We start from the raw sequence: 13,082 nt of genomic DNA on the forward strand, positions 1-13,082 counted from the left end.
CTGGGCCTGAGATCTGCTCTGTAGCTCAAAACAAACCTGTATCTGAGCTTCTCAGTTGACTTCTCACCGTGTAAACGGAAAATTTCCATTGAAAATTTCAGTGTGAAAAACCTCAAAGATTTTACAAAAGCTATCTAGAAATTCTGTGGGATTCTGCATGTTTTATTCTCAGGGGTAATCCTTTCACAACCAAATAATCTCATCATTTTGCATGGGCTTCTGCTTGTCCCTGTGAGTCCCTAGAAACAGCACATACCACGTGTTTTGTAATTATGCATTTGATTTATCCATCAAAAGCTGACATTTCATGTTTGGAAAACATGATGCTTTTTTCTCTGTGTCTCTCTGAGTAGATGCTGTGTCACTGCTTGATCCTGTTCCAGTCTGTGGTGGAACTGAGTATCATTCTGCACTAACTTGGTCTTGAAACCCTTTTCACTTATTATTCAAAGTTTCTCTGTATATTTTGAAGCTCATTCTTTCTTTTCTCAAAACAGTTCTTGCTCCATAAAAAGAGAAGAGAATACATTTCTTTGTAAGACATTTGAATTTATCCTGCTGAATAGGTGTGGTCTGATATTTTTTACAGTAGTTCATTTATGGTATTTTATTAGGTCTCCTGGGCACTTTATTTGCACGTTACATTTTGGTAGCTAACAGGACTGTGCAATTTGAATTCTATTTTTATGCCTAGCAAGTACAGAAATGCATAAAAGTTAAAACAAACCTTTCTATTTCTAGCTCCTCTCAATGTCTGTAGTATGTGCTGGACTTAAAATAAAATTTAAAAACTCCTATTTTTTAAGTTTGCTACGTATTTAAAATCACCTTTGGACACAGATCACATATCAGATGATGGTGTAATTAACTAATGTACTTAATCAGACACTGCTTACTCGGTTGAATCATTCTTTCTTCCTGCTTTGTGTTTTATAAGGATTTTGAACAGCAGCTCAGGATGAATGGCCCTGAGAAAACCCAGACATGCAGGCTCTGCTTTTGTCTGCCTTGGTGTCTGAGGAAAAAGGCTCATATCATGATGTTGTTGAATTGTAGACATTGCTTTGCCTTTGACATTTGCTTTGACTTACCAAAATGAATAAGTATTTTTTAAAATGGTTTGCATGTGGCTGAATGTTCCAGGAGAGGGGAATTCCTTTTGGTCCATGGCAGGACTGGGACTCAAGACCTTCAGCTTCTGTCTTGAAGGAGGATCCTGATTTAGGAGATCTTTTGATTCACGGATTTGGGAATGTTTCCTCACTGAAGACTGAAACAAAACCAGAATCTCTTCAAAGGGTTTGAGGCAAAGTTTCCCTGCTCACTGCTCCACCTTAACTCTTCTCTGGTCCATCATGGACTTTTCTGGGCCATTTACAAGCATAAAACGTCTAAATTTAGTCAGTTTGCCTCTAAAACCTGACATTATTCTAGTAATTAGATCTGACCCACAGAACTGATACATGAATATAAATTTGGAATGAGGCCTTTGGATCTGCTACATGCTCTTACCTTGTGTACTGAGCACAAATTGCAGGGTTTCTTGCTTTCCTGCACGAGTGCCCAGTGAGTTCATGCACGACCAGCCCCTCAGCTTGTGAATGAGCACCCAATCATCCCATGCATCAGCACCCATTTAACTTCCTAATGAACCCCCCAGCTGGTTCTCACATGAGTTCCCTCTCAGCACACGAGGAGCTCACGCCTGAGTGCTGGGCATACATGGCAGCTTTCAGTAGCCACGGGCCACGGGGGTGGGAGGAGGTCAGGAGATGCCAGGTGCAGGTCACAACTGGCCTGGCTACATCGAAATGTGATGGAAAACCCCATCACTGAGTGTAACCCCAGTGTGGAGACAAGGGAGGTTGACAGTAGAAAAGGAGGAGGAGAGATGTTTGGCTTCAGTTTAGCCTGGGAAAGGTGGTGCAAAGGTGTTCAATCGAATGTTAATTTAATTATGTTTTATTTCTTTTCACTCTGAGTGAATGATTAGAAGTCTGTGTTAATTGGCAATAAACTAAATTAAGTAAAAGATCCCCAAATCAAGGCTATTTTGCCTGCAACTCCTGGCTGCACTGCTAGGGAAAGGTGAAAGCTCTTTAAGTTACTGTAGGGATTAGTTTATAAAGAAATAAAAGCCCTAAATATGATTAATTAACATCCATGTAGCAAAGTCCCTCTTTATATCACAGGAGAACCAGAGGAAAAGGAGTGGAATCCCATTACACAGATTACTTGAATTAGTGTCTTTATTTCCTTCCTCTGCTCACCACGCTGTGCACTGCTCTGCTTTGCCTCCTACATTGTGACAGATTACTTTTTTTGTTTGCATTTTCCCAACTGCTCATTATTAATTAGATTTTAATGTCATGTTTTGAGAAGAAGCTGGGCCTAACCCATGTGTGCCTCTCACAAACAAGTAGCCCTTAGGTCCAGAAACTTCCCCACTGGCTTTGGCTGCACAGATTACAGGAGTCAAATGCACCCACTGGGAGGGGAAATTTGCAGAATCCAAGCCAAGCTTTTCTAGGATGTGAAGCTTTTGCATAAGAACCCCATTTATTCTCCAATCCCTCTTCTAAAACATATTTTCTCCCACTTTCCTCTCCACAGCCAGAGTGGGATATGTTTGTCATTGCAGGGCTGAGAAACAAATCTTGGCTGTTATGATAATCCATTGTAGCTTTTTAACCACTGGCCCACTTTGGAAGGCAATGTGCACCCACATGGCACATTTTCTTAGTTATTTATAAAATGTCAGGAAGAAATGCCATTTTCACTGACAGAGAGGAAAAAAAGTTCCTTCTTTTTGTACTGGAATAGCTGACCTTATTGCAAACAGATAAAGAATTGCTAGGATTTAGAAAACACTAATCAAATACTTGAGAAAAAAAGGTCAATAATTCTTTTTAATTTTCTCTTGGTGAGAATTTTATTAAAAAGCAATAAAAATAGTATCTTATAAATCATTTATATAATGTAGATTTGCTATAAGATGAACCAGTGAAACTGTGATCAAGCAAAGATGTGTCTTTGGCACCCAGCCTGCTGTCAGAATGGTTCCCATAAACGTCAAGACATAAAATAGAGTGTTCTGGCCCAGGTCAAAGGAACATCCAGAAACAGGGCCACAAGAAAGGTTATTTAACATCAGGGGTTATTATTAGCGGGCGTAAAACCTAAAGGAGCCCACAGCTGTTGGGAAGAAGATTTACTGCAAATAAAGTATTTGATTATTAAAAAAAAAAAAAAATCTCTGAAACAAGTCTCATGGAGATTTATAGCCATGGAAGTTTCAAATGAAGATGTGCTCTCTAGGAATAGTCTAGGAATGCTTTTCTTGGTGCTCTTCCTGGCACTGCTCTGACTGTTGTTCTGATAAGAGGCCCTTAAACCCACCCGTAGCTCTTTCCCACTACACCCCAGCAGTGCTTTGTTTACCTCAGGTGGGCACAGAGCTGTTTGTCTGCATCTTTTTTCACTCCTCTTCAATAAGTGTGCAGGAATAACTGAAATAATACATAAAATCCAGAATAATGGACACAAGTGTTGAGAGCAGTTAGAAGCTCAGGTTTTAATTTAAACAGTGCCTAGAAATCCTAGTCCCAGGCCGTGACTACTCTGCTTTAATGTCTGTGTTTGCACAAACTCCTCAGTGCCAAACATTTGCTTTTTCCTGATGGAAGCATTGTGCTGGGATCCCTGTCAGTACTCCCTGGGATGACTTGTCTTTCTCCTGTCGTTCTTTGGAGGATTTCCAAACATGAGAGAGGCATGAACAGAGCCTGGTAACTCAAATTTGAAAAAAATGGGCTCCTTCCTTAAATCAGCTAGAAAGAACAGTTGAAGGCACCAAGGAGGAGCTGACCAAATACTGCAATGTTCTCCATCTGAGCTGCTGATGCTCTACACCAGCAGATTCCTGCTCTTCACTGGTGTTCAGTTCTCTTCACTTGTTCTATACTTCTAAATATTGCTTAGGTTCTTTCACCCTGATTTTATGCACACAAATGCCCGTGTTTAATGTCCTTAAATCCAGCTGCTAAGACATCATGAGTGTCAACTATTAAAATTATTTCTTAAAGATCATCAGGCAGAAAAGGTTGGTGTGAAGTGGTTTCTGGTGGTGCCCCTCTTTCAGTTTTACATTTCAAAGGCAGCTCATGAACAACAGAATTATCTGTTTGGAGGCCCTTGGAAACACAAACCAAGATCACCTTATCCTTCAGCCCAGGGCCTGGACAGGGGGAGGAGAGGAAGGAGACAGAATCTTTGCTACTTTAGCCTGTGTTAAAAGCCACAGTGGCATCATTCTTTGCCCAAGGTCACACAGCAAGTCAGAATGCAAGAACAGAACCCAGAATCCCAACTCCATACACTGTTCTGTAGACCACAACAAGTAGCAACAGAGCTCATGTCCCCTGGTCTAACTGATCTACTCAGCAATTCAGTGAGTGATTTAAGTGTGAGCAAAAACAAACATCAAGAGAAGTGACAAATTCTACTGTGGCTGGGCTATTTACTTGACTCAGGAGAAGGTGTTTTCCTGAATAAATCCACAATAGGGTCAGGAGGTGTTTTGTGCCTTCCCTTTGCCTTTTGTCTGTCCGTCCATCTCTCTATTAAGCTGTTTATGACGTGCTCAGTACAACAGAAAGATAGTGAGTGGGAAAGAAACAGGTGAAAATAAACCTCTCCCTTTATTTTAAACTGCCTGAATTGAGTATTAAAAAAGAAAAAAAAAAAAAAAACTTGGCCAGAAGTGAGTTACATAACTTAAGCCAGTCTAAAATTATGTGCCAGCAATTTACATGAGTTTTATGTAACTGTTTATACTGCTGTTTATTTAAAAATTACTACTTATCTTGGCGACCGCAGCAACACATCGTGCATTTGCTAGCTCTGGAATACAGGGCACCTTCATTAAAACACATAGTCACCAATATATTAAACACACAAAAAACCCCTGCTCTGACATAACATGAAGTGTCAGATGGAAAGCCGCAACAGCAAAGACATTCAGCGTTCACAACAAAGCAGCCCTTTGGGGTGTTCAGAACAGGACTGGAACATGCTCCATCCTTAATTCACCCAACAGCTTTCAGGTCCTTTACAGCACAGTTGGTGCAGTCTACAAGACCAGCTCCTGTTCCTGGGCTCTTATAAAGGACCCTCTTCATCCTCGGGTTTCTCCACTCGAGCGTGTTTATATTCAGCATTTACGTGCTGAGGTGAGGCAGCCTTTTGTTCTCTCTTAAAGTCCCAAGTCCTTCAGCGTGACACAAATGGTTGGTGATTCCTGTTTGCTGCCAGAGCTGTCTCCCAGCGCTCCCACAAAGAGGGCAAAGAAGTAGCTAAATCTTCCTGATGGGTTGCTATGCACAAATTATCTCATTTTCAGATCCAGGTTAACCGCAAGACCATTTATGTGGGGCTTGGTATTGGTACCAGGAATATCTTTATATATCCCACAGAGCCAAAGTGGGAGTGGGGGCAACACTGGCCTAAAACATGCAAACAGAGGTCATGGGATTTTGCCCCTTGTTTTGGGGCCTAGAAGATGCTCCACCTCTGCTTCCTTCATTTTCCCATCTCTAGAATAGGAACAGTGGTATCCACATCCTTCTAAGACCTTTATAACCCAGGGAACGAGTACAGCAGAATATTATGTATTATTTTTAGATGGCCATTATGGCAGAAAGCTGAAATCTGTCAATGCACAGCAGGAGATATAAACTTAAGTGATAAATTACTTCAGCTGATTTTCATTTCTTTAAACCTATATCATGTCATCTTCTTCTCACTTGAATCATTAAAAATCACGGGGGGAATAAAGTTTGTTAAAATCAAAAGTAAGCAAAAAAATTCCAGAATTTGTTATGAGTTTCTTTACAACAGATATACTTTGAAATGAGGGGAAAAAGAAGGCACTATTCCAACACAGCTGTTGAAAAAATATTTATTTTTCAGTTATGGAAATTTTTATTGAAACTGGGGGACGGGTTTTTTTCCAAAAGTGAGGTTTTTAAATAAATATATTTGAAAATTAAGTTTTGAGTAACTTTGGATACACCATCTTGTTAGGTAAATATCCTTTAAAAGGGGGGGTTCTCAATCATAATGATAACCATAACCTGATCCACAGGCTAAAATCGTATTCCTGTGTTTTCAGTTCCAGGGGTCTCAGCCACCACAGGGTAAGCTAAAATAAAGTGAGTGCAAAATGCTGGCAGTCCTGGCTGTGTAATGAGAAGCACAGCTGGGCAGCCAGGGAAGGCTGGGCTGGGTGAGGGGGTCGGGGGGCACCCACAGGGGTGGCACCCGCAGCACCTGGGACAGGAGAAGCAGGGAGAAGTTTTCCTTCAAAGGACCAGGAGATGGGTGTCACCCAGCAAGGGGGTGAGGGCACTCACCCTGCACGTGGGGGTTCACTACCAACATGAGTTGGGGCAGCAGTTTGGCCTGGAACATCAGAGCAGATTTGGGATTTACCATCACAAACCCCCCTCCCCGCTGTCCCCGAGGTGGCTTTAGAGCTGAGTCTGCCTGTTCTCCCCTTGGAAGCTCAGCTGCTCTCTCTGAACTCAGTGGTCCTTGATTATTTCTGAGAACAGGCTGCCATGCTGTTGGTAGTCCCAATACCAGTATCCTGGTGTTCCAGCTGGTCACATGTTTGCAATCCTGTTTAGGTGAGTTAACTCCTCCTCAGGCAGTGTGTCAGGATCCCTAAACACTGGAGCCCTCTCTAAATGCCTAATCAAGTGGAAGGGTTGAGAAGCAGACCCACATCAAGAACAGGGCTGCAACGTTCATTTGTGAAAGCCTCCCAAATTTAAATATGCCTCTTGAACTACCAGCTCATGTTTGGGCAGTCTCCAGTCCATAGAACAGGTACAAATTTGGGAAGCTCAGAAGCAGCTTAAAGCCACTTCTTTCATCCTTGGCTTTTGTTTTGTGCTGCCTGAAGTGTGACCCTCCCACTGCCCCTCACGTGGAGTGGGACACTCAGGTGTGCCTGGGGATTCCAATGAAGGCAGGATTTGTTGGCAGAATCTCTCTCAAGTGACTCTGTCTCGCCCAACACGAATCTTTGATAAGAAAAGTGGTGAGGGAAGTGACTCCGAGCTGTTGTCATGTTCAGCAGTTTGAACAGGGTTTCTCCTTCTGGTTTATCCTTCTGGAAAACAGAAAACATGTCTAAGTTTGCAGCATGTGTAGAGTGTCTGCAGTGATTTACTGCAAGTGGAGTTTGAAACCCTGAAAATCACGGTTTACAATGGAAACTCTGACAGGTAACCAAATTCAATGTTACATAAAAGTATTCCTATAATTAGGTTGTCAACAAAACCCTGCAGTATGGTACCATAACAGTCTCTATATTTTCGTATCAATGTACAGAGATAGCTGCCACTAAAGGTGGCAGCAATTAGCTATTTAAAGCCCATGGAAAACTAAAGAAATACACAGTGAAAAAAGTTGAAAGACAATAGACAAAACCAATATTCTTTTCATTGCAGCAAACACAAAAATGTTGCAGATCATGCTGGGCATTCACAAACTGCAATCACAGACAAGGAGCTACTAGGGGAGAAGGGAAAAATGAGTTGTGCTATTGATACTTGGCTATTTTGGAAAGAATGTGTTGGCAGTTAAATGCTGTATATGCTGAGCAGAAAATTCTCTCAAGCAGTTTTCTTTTAATATGAAAATACTAGTATGACACTGCCAGAAGATGAAAATTCCCCATGTTGAAATTAGAATACCTATATCCTCTGATCTATTCTAAATTATTGACTCCAATACCAATGAATATGCAAATAGAGTATCCAAGAATTATTCTGTAAATCTTAAAAGGAAATCTTTGTGTTGAATTCTCTGCTTTGGTGTAAATCCAGGATATTAATGAGATCTCCCAATTCCTACTGCAGAATAATTCAAGAGATTAATTTCACAAAGGTTTTGACAGGTTTTCCTGGAAGTTTGGCTCTGAAGATACAAGTCACTAAATCCCAGAGGTGTCACTCCAGGATCAACCTTACCTCTAATCATGGCATCTGTCATTAATAAAGAATAATTTAACAAAAAAGGCTGGTTTTCCACCTGCAGCCATCAGTTCCCCACTTGCATATATTCTTTATTTTTTCCAATCATCCAAGAGTTTCTCATGTTCTGATACTGTTTTATGTGCACAATAATTTTTGCAAGTACTGAGGAAGAGCACAGAGAGCAGGACCACTAATTCCATAAACCCTGGAGGAGGAGTAGGAGTGACAGGAGCACTTTGGTGAAGGTGCCCATTGTAATTCAGGCTGCAGGGCAGATGGGAGGGATCTGTCAGCCCAGCACCTCTTAATTCCCTCCAAAAGTGGACACAGCTTAATTGGTCCTTGTGGAGCTGTGTAATTTCAGTGACCACAGGAACATCAGGCCTGGACAGCAGAGCCAGAACCCACTGAAACCAAAGCTGAGGCTCCAGTGAGTGTCAGGTCTAGTCCAAGGAGGATTTTTCTATCCAAATTAGCCAAGCAGAGGTGATGAAAGTTTTGTGGACCTGTGGAGCAAAAAGAATTCTCTGCCCATGCAGATCCAATGCAAACCAGTGCTTTTTGTTGGTTTGGGTGTATAAATTGCCAAATGGCATTAACAGGCCCAAGTCTTCTACCTTCTCTTTTGCACTACTTCTCTTTCTTTAAAAGGAAATAGTTTAAGTGAGGGCAAATGTTGGTTGCAGGTAATTTGTATTGCAGTCTATTTCTAAGCATTCTTTCCTGAAAAGCTTTTGGACAATATTTTGCTTTTGTCTCCCATACACAGAGATATAATTTAACTACTGTGTAAAGTTTTGCTAAACATTAAACACGACTTTTAGTATCCACATGGACTGGGAAACTGCCAGGAGAGAAAGCTAACCTGTGAGTGACTCGGGTACTTTGACTTCTTTGCTTGCACTGGTATCTGAATTGATTTTCTCCTGCCATTTGTTTCCTAGTGGAATGGAGCTCTTCAGAAGACTTTTCTCCTTTGGCTGGTGAAATAATCTTGGATAATCTTCAGTCTTTGAGGTGCTCCATCACTGGTCTCAGAACAGTAAGTGCCTTGACAGCCCCAGTGATTCAAAGGTGGATAATTTTGCATCCCTGTCTGTTGGTAATCATTGCAGTGCCTTTCTTGGATCAACACATTCCAGTGATTAAGCAAAATATGTCTGGTATCCATAATCCAAAAGTGACAAAGGAATAGACAGTTCAGCATGAACCATTCCATGAGTTATCACTGACAGGGGAAATCAGAAAAGACTGGAGTGAAAGCTGCTGTTTTCTGGATCAAGGGATAACCTTAATGCAGATAAAAAGCTCTTGAGAGGTCTAGTCCTGATTCTGATGACCAATACCTAAAATAACAACTCTTCCTCTTCTCCTTTTCAGGGAAGACACATGTTGGTGGAAATCATTTTAATTTTTGTTATTTATCTTTGTATATCTGTTTTATACTGATCAGAGCTGGGTGAGCCATGGAGAAAATTGATGACTATTGGTATGGATTCTTAAGCAGAATCATTTTGACCATGTGTCTGAAAGTCTTTTTCCTACTTTCAGTGCCATTTGTACAAATGAATTTTGATTCCCAAAATACTTGATGAAAACAAAGCCTCTCAAAATGCAAGTATTCCCACCAGAAACAGCACCAGAGGGGCCAACCCAGAAGGGAGCTGAGCCACAATATGCATTTACTCTCTGTTTCTCATTTTCTAGCAACCAAACAGAGTAATTGCACTTAAGTTAAAATCAAGGCAGCCTGCACAGCCACTTCCAGAGGTACATGTTAAGATCAGTGCCTATCATATGCTTGTCTATACTCTCCAAAGTAGGTAACATATTTAAATTGAAAGTTAAGCCTCCAGAAGTGCTCTCCACTGGCCTAGATTTATGCATCCAAATCAGTGATAAAGGTCTGACTGATTTTAGTGGCAGCCAAATGAAGCTTCTTCCATTGTTGCGCTGGCAGAGAAGGCTCTGTTAAATACAAAAGGGGAAAGGGGAGTTCCTGCTCTCAAGTCTGATTGTCAGAATTCCCAGGGTTCAGATTTGGCACAAGAGACTGTGGTTTTGTCAGCTGGGATTGTTGTGTTCTGATAACCCCGAGCAGATCATCTGCCCTCGAATCTTTGCTGTTTCAATCTGTCATGGTGCATTTAAGTTACTAAACCTATTTAAGTCTCTCAAAGAAAATACCTACTTGAGGGGCTGTTTTGCACTTATTACAGCCAAGGTTTTGAATTCAGTGATAGTTCTGACTCCAGCTGTTTTCCATTTGCAGGGCCAGAGGTATTATGTCCATGTTTCAGCGTACAACATGAGAGGATGGGGACCTCCAAGGAAATCTACTCCTGAATATGCTTCTCCTTCAAGTAGGTTGAGTTTCTCTGCCCTCCTAGTTTGACTGGTGATGTTGCTTTGTAAGAACTTCCTCCTTCTCAAAGAATGGAAAAGGACAAATATCTTGGAGTTCATGATATAATTTTCCCATCCTCTAGGAGAGAAATAAATAAATCTCTCCCAAAAATGAGCAAAATAATTGCCTATTTATGTGATATTTATATTTATGTCCTAGCTTTTATTCTTCTCCAGTCCTTCGACAGAAAGATTGTTGTTTAGTCATTGACACTTCAAAAAAATGAGAAATATTTTGACTTTTACTTCTCTTAACAGAGTTCTGGTGGTTGGAACTTCATTTTTCAGTGCAGGAATGGACCAAAACCTGAATCTGAGCTGCTGCAAGCGAAACACTTACATGAATCTCGTGTAATTTTGTATTCTGCCTTGCAGCATTGCAGATCCCAGTCACAGGACCATTCTTCCAGCATCCTGTATGTCAAATACTCTAGTGTGGACACATATGTTGACAGGATCTAGCCTGTAAGCACTGAAATGTTCCAGAAATGTCCAAAAGCCTTTCTTCCCCTTCCAACCTCTGACAGGTTTTCTCAGACTCCATTAGGACTGTGATTTGTCATTTGTAATTTTTAATCTATTATAATCACATTGTATTGTGAGTTGCTTTTGCAGACTCGGTGTTCCCTGCCAAACTGGCTCAGTGTATTACAGCTCCCCTTGTATTGATTAATGCAGTAAAGTGAGACTTTTCCTTTTATTGCATTAACACTAGTGTTTATTAGGCTAATTTAATAACCTTGCATGCTAATGTGAGAAAATACAGCAAGCTGGACCTACTCTCAGTAGTCATAATGGAGAGCGTTGGATAAACAAGGCTCTTGCCGTACCATTGGCCCATTTTGCTTCAATTTTGCTCTTTTTTGCTGCAGAATAATACCAGAATTAGGCTAAAGAAACACTCTGAGACCAATCACGGGACAAGTCTCTGTGTGGACAACAGAACAATTCAGTGATGTGCAATTACCTTGACTACAGCCAGGTGTAACCACACAGGACTGGCCCCAAAAACCACAGATTTACATCAGCTGGGGGACAGGCTCTCTTACAGTAGCTGCAAGTTATCCAGCTAAATATCCCCAGAGAAGGGACACTCCTGGCAAAATGGGTTGCATTTAGGTCTTCAGCACTGTATGATATGAATTTTGCATCAGAGAGACAAGATGTTATTTACCACTGCAGTTATGGAGTAAGTTCAGAACTTTACCCTGTGACTGCCTCCACCACTGGTTTTGAAAACCAGCAGATTTGTGCTTGGCAAGATGGCAGCAATCTGACATTACACCAGTGCTGCATAACAAAACACAGCCCTAAGCTAAAACTGAAATGTGAATACATTAATACTCTACAGAGTTGTCTGTAACAGCAGCCAGGAGTCTGTACAAGGGAAATAAAAGCTTCAGGGCCTAATGCTGATCCATCCGAGAGCATCAAAGGCTTGTGACATCCTTGGAGATGTGTCTGTGTATCAGTGAACACTTGCCACCGTCCTCCTGTTTCCCCCCCACCACAGGAGCAGCCTGGAAGGTGGTGACCAACATTGTGCAGCCACTCTATGAAATGATAGCAGATTTCTAGGCTTATTCATTAGCAGGTGAGAGATGGACAATGAGGGAAACTGATTTGCGTGTCATTTTTAAGGTAGTCAGCAATCTGGAGGTTCAAAAAGTTCGGAAGGCACTGGGATAGAGAAATCATAAGAAACCCCAGTTTCATGGCACCAAAGCACTTGAGATTGGTGAGTTCCAGTTGGTCCCTCTTGGCTGCTCAAAGGAGATCCAAGGACATTATCCCCACACAGAGCAATAAATGCAGCTGTCCCTGGATCTCTGCAACAGCCCACAACACAGGGGACAGCCCCTCTGCAGCTGTCGCACTGCCCACAGGCTACAGGGATAGCAAATATCTTCTCTTTCCAGTCTTTCAGGGGCTTACTCTAGCTGCTACTAAATGTAAATAAATAGGTATTTATATCCCTGGCATAGTGAGCCCATTGGAAGGAATGTTTGACTCCAAACTTGCACTAGAAACTCCATCTGTATATTTAGTGAGTGAGCAAACTGTTGGTGGCTGTGAGTACGTACGTGGCCTCTGTGCCAGCAAGATGGAAGCGTGTCTCCTGTGCAGACAGATCTCTTAATACCTTGATTCACCATTACTTTGGGTCAGGAAACGAGTGCAATACTCTTTTCTCTTTATAATCAAAGTATGAAAATAGCCAAGTCTGGAATTAAAAAGCTCCTCTCTGACGCACACAGTTTTTTCCTCCTTTTTGTGATAAGTTTGGTTTTTAAAATCGAGATTGAGACAGTCACTAGCAGCAAAGGAGTGGAAACAAAGTCTGTTGGAGGTTGTAGGTTTGTGGGACAGAAACCGCAGCTTTTTGCCTCAGGAGTGCAGTGCTGAGCAGCCCGAGGGCTCCAGGGCAGGCACTGCCAGCGTTCCTTCAGGCCGCTGCCGGAGCAGATCTGAAGTGATTTTACACGGAACATGTTCCTCTGGCTACAGAGCAAGCTCTGGGTGTGGGAAGATGTTCATTCCCCACTTTGCTGTTTCCTACAAACTGGAGTCGAGTGCCTAAAGCCTCCCAATGTCTAAAAAAAGAGGCAGAAGGAGCAGAAGTGTGATCTT

General features: G+C 41.7%; 1 protein-coding gene across 4 annotated transcripts in view; it reads left to right on the forward strand.

The window, feature by feature from the left end:
• ANKFN1 (ankyrin repeat and fibronectin type III domain containing 1) overlaps window positions 1-13,082 on the forward strand; it is a 119,351-nt gene that overhangs the window by 75,509 nt on the left and 30,760 nt on the right. For all 4 annotated transcript variants that reach the window (XM_027882423.1, XM_027882424.1, XM_027882425.1 and 1 more), the window contains 2 exons: window positions 8,990-9,087; window positions 10,318-10,408. In XM_027882423.1, coding sequence (XP_027738224.1) covers window positions 8,990-9,087; window positions 10,318-10,408 — 189 coding nt within the window. The remainder of the gene's footprint in view (window positions 1-8,989; window positions 9,088-10,317; window positions 10,409-13,082) is intronic.

The sequence above is a fragment of the Empidonax traillii genome, unplaced genomic scaffold (genome assembly GCF_003031625.1).
Source record: "Empidonax traillii isolate 1590-97213 ecotype Southwest subspecies unplaced genomic scaffold, ASM303162v1 scaffold105:size1093405, whole genome shotgun sequence".
NCBI classification, from domain to species: domain Eukaryota; kingdom Metazoa; phylum Chordata; class Aves; order Passeriformes; family Tyrannidae; genus Empidonax; species Empidonax traillii.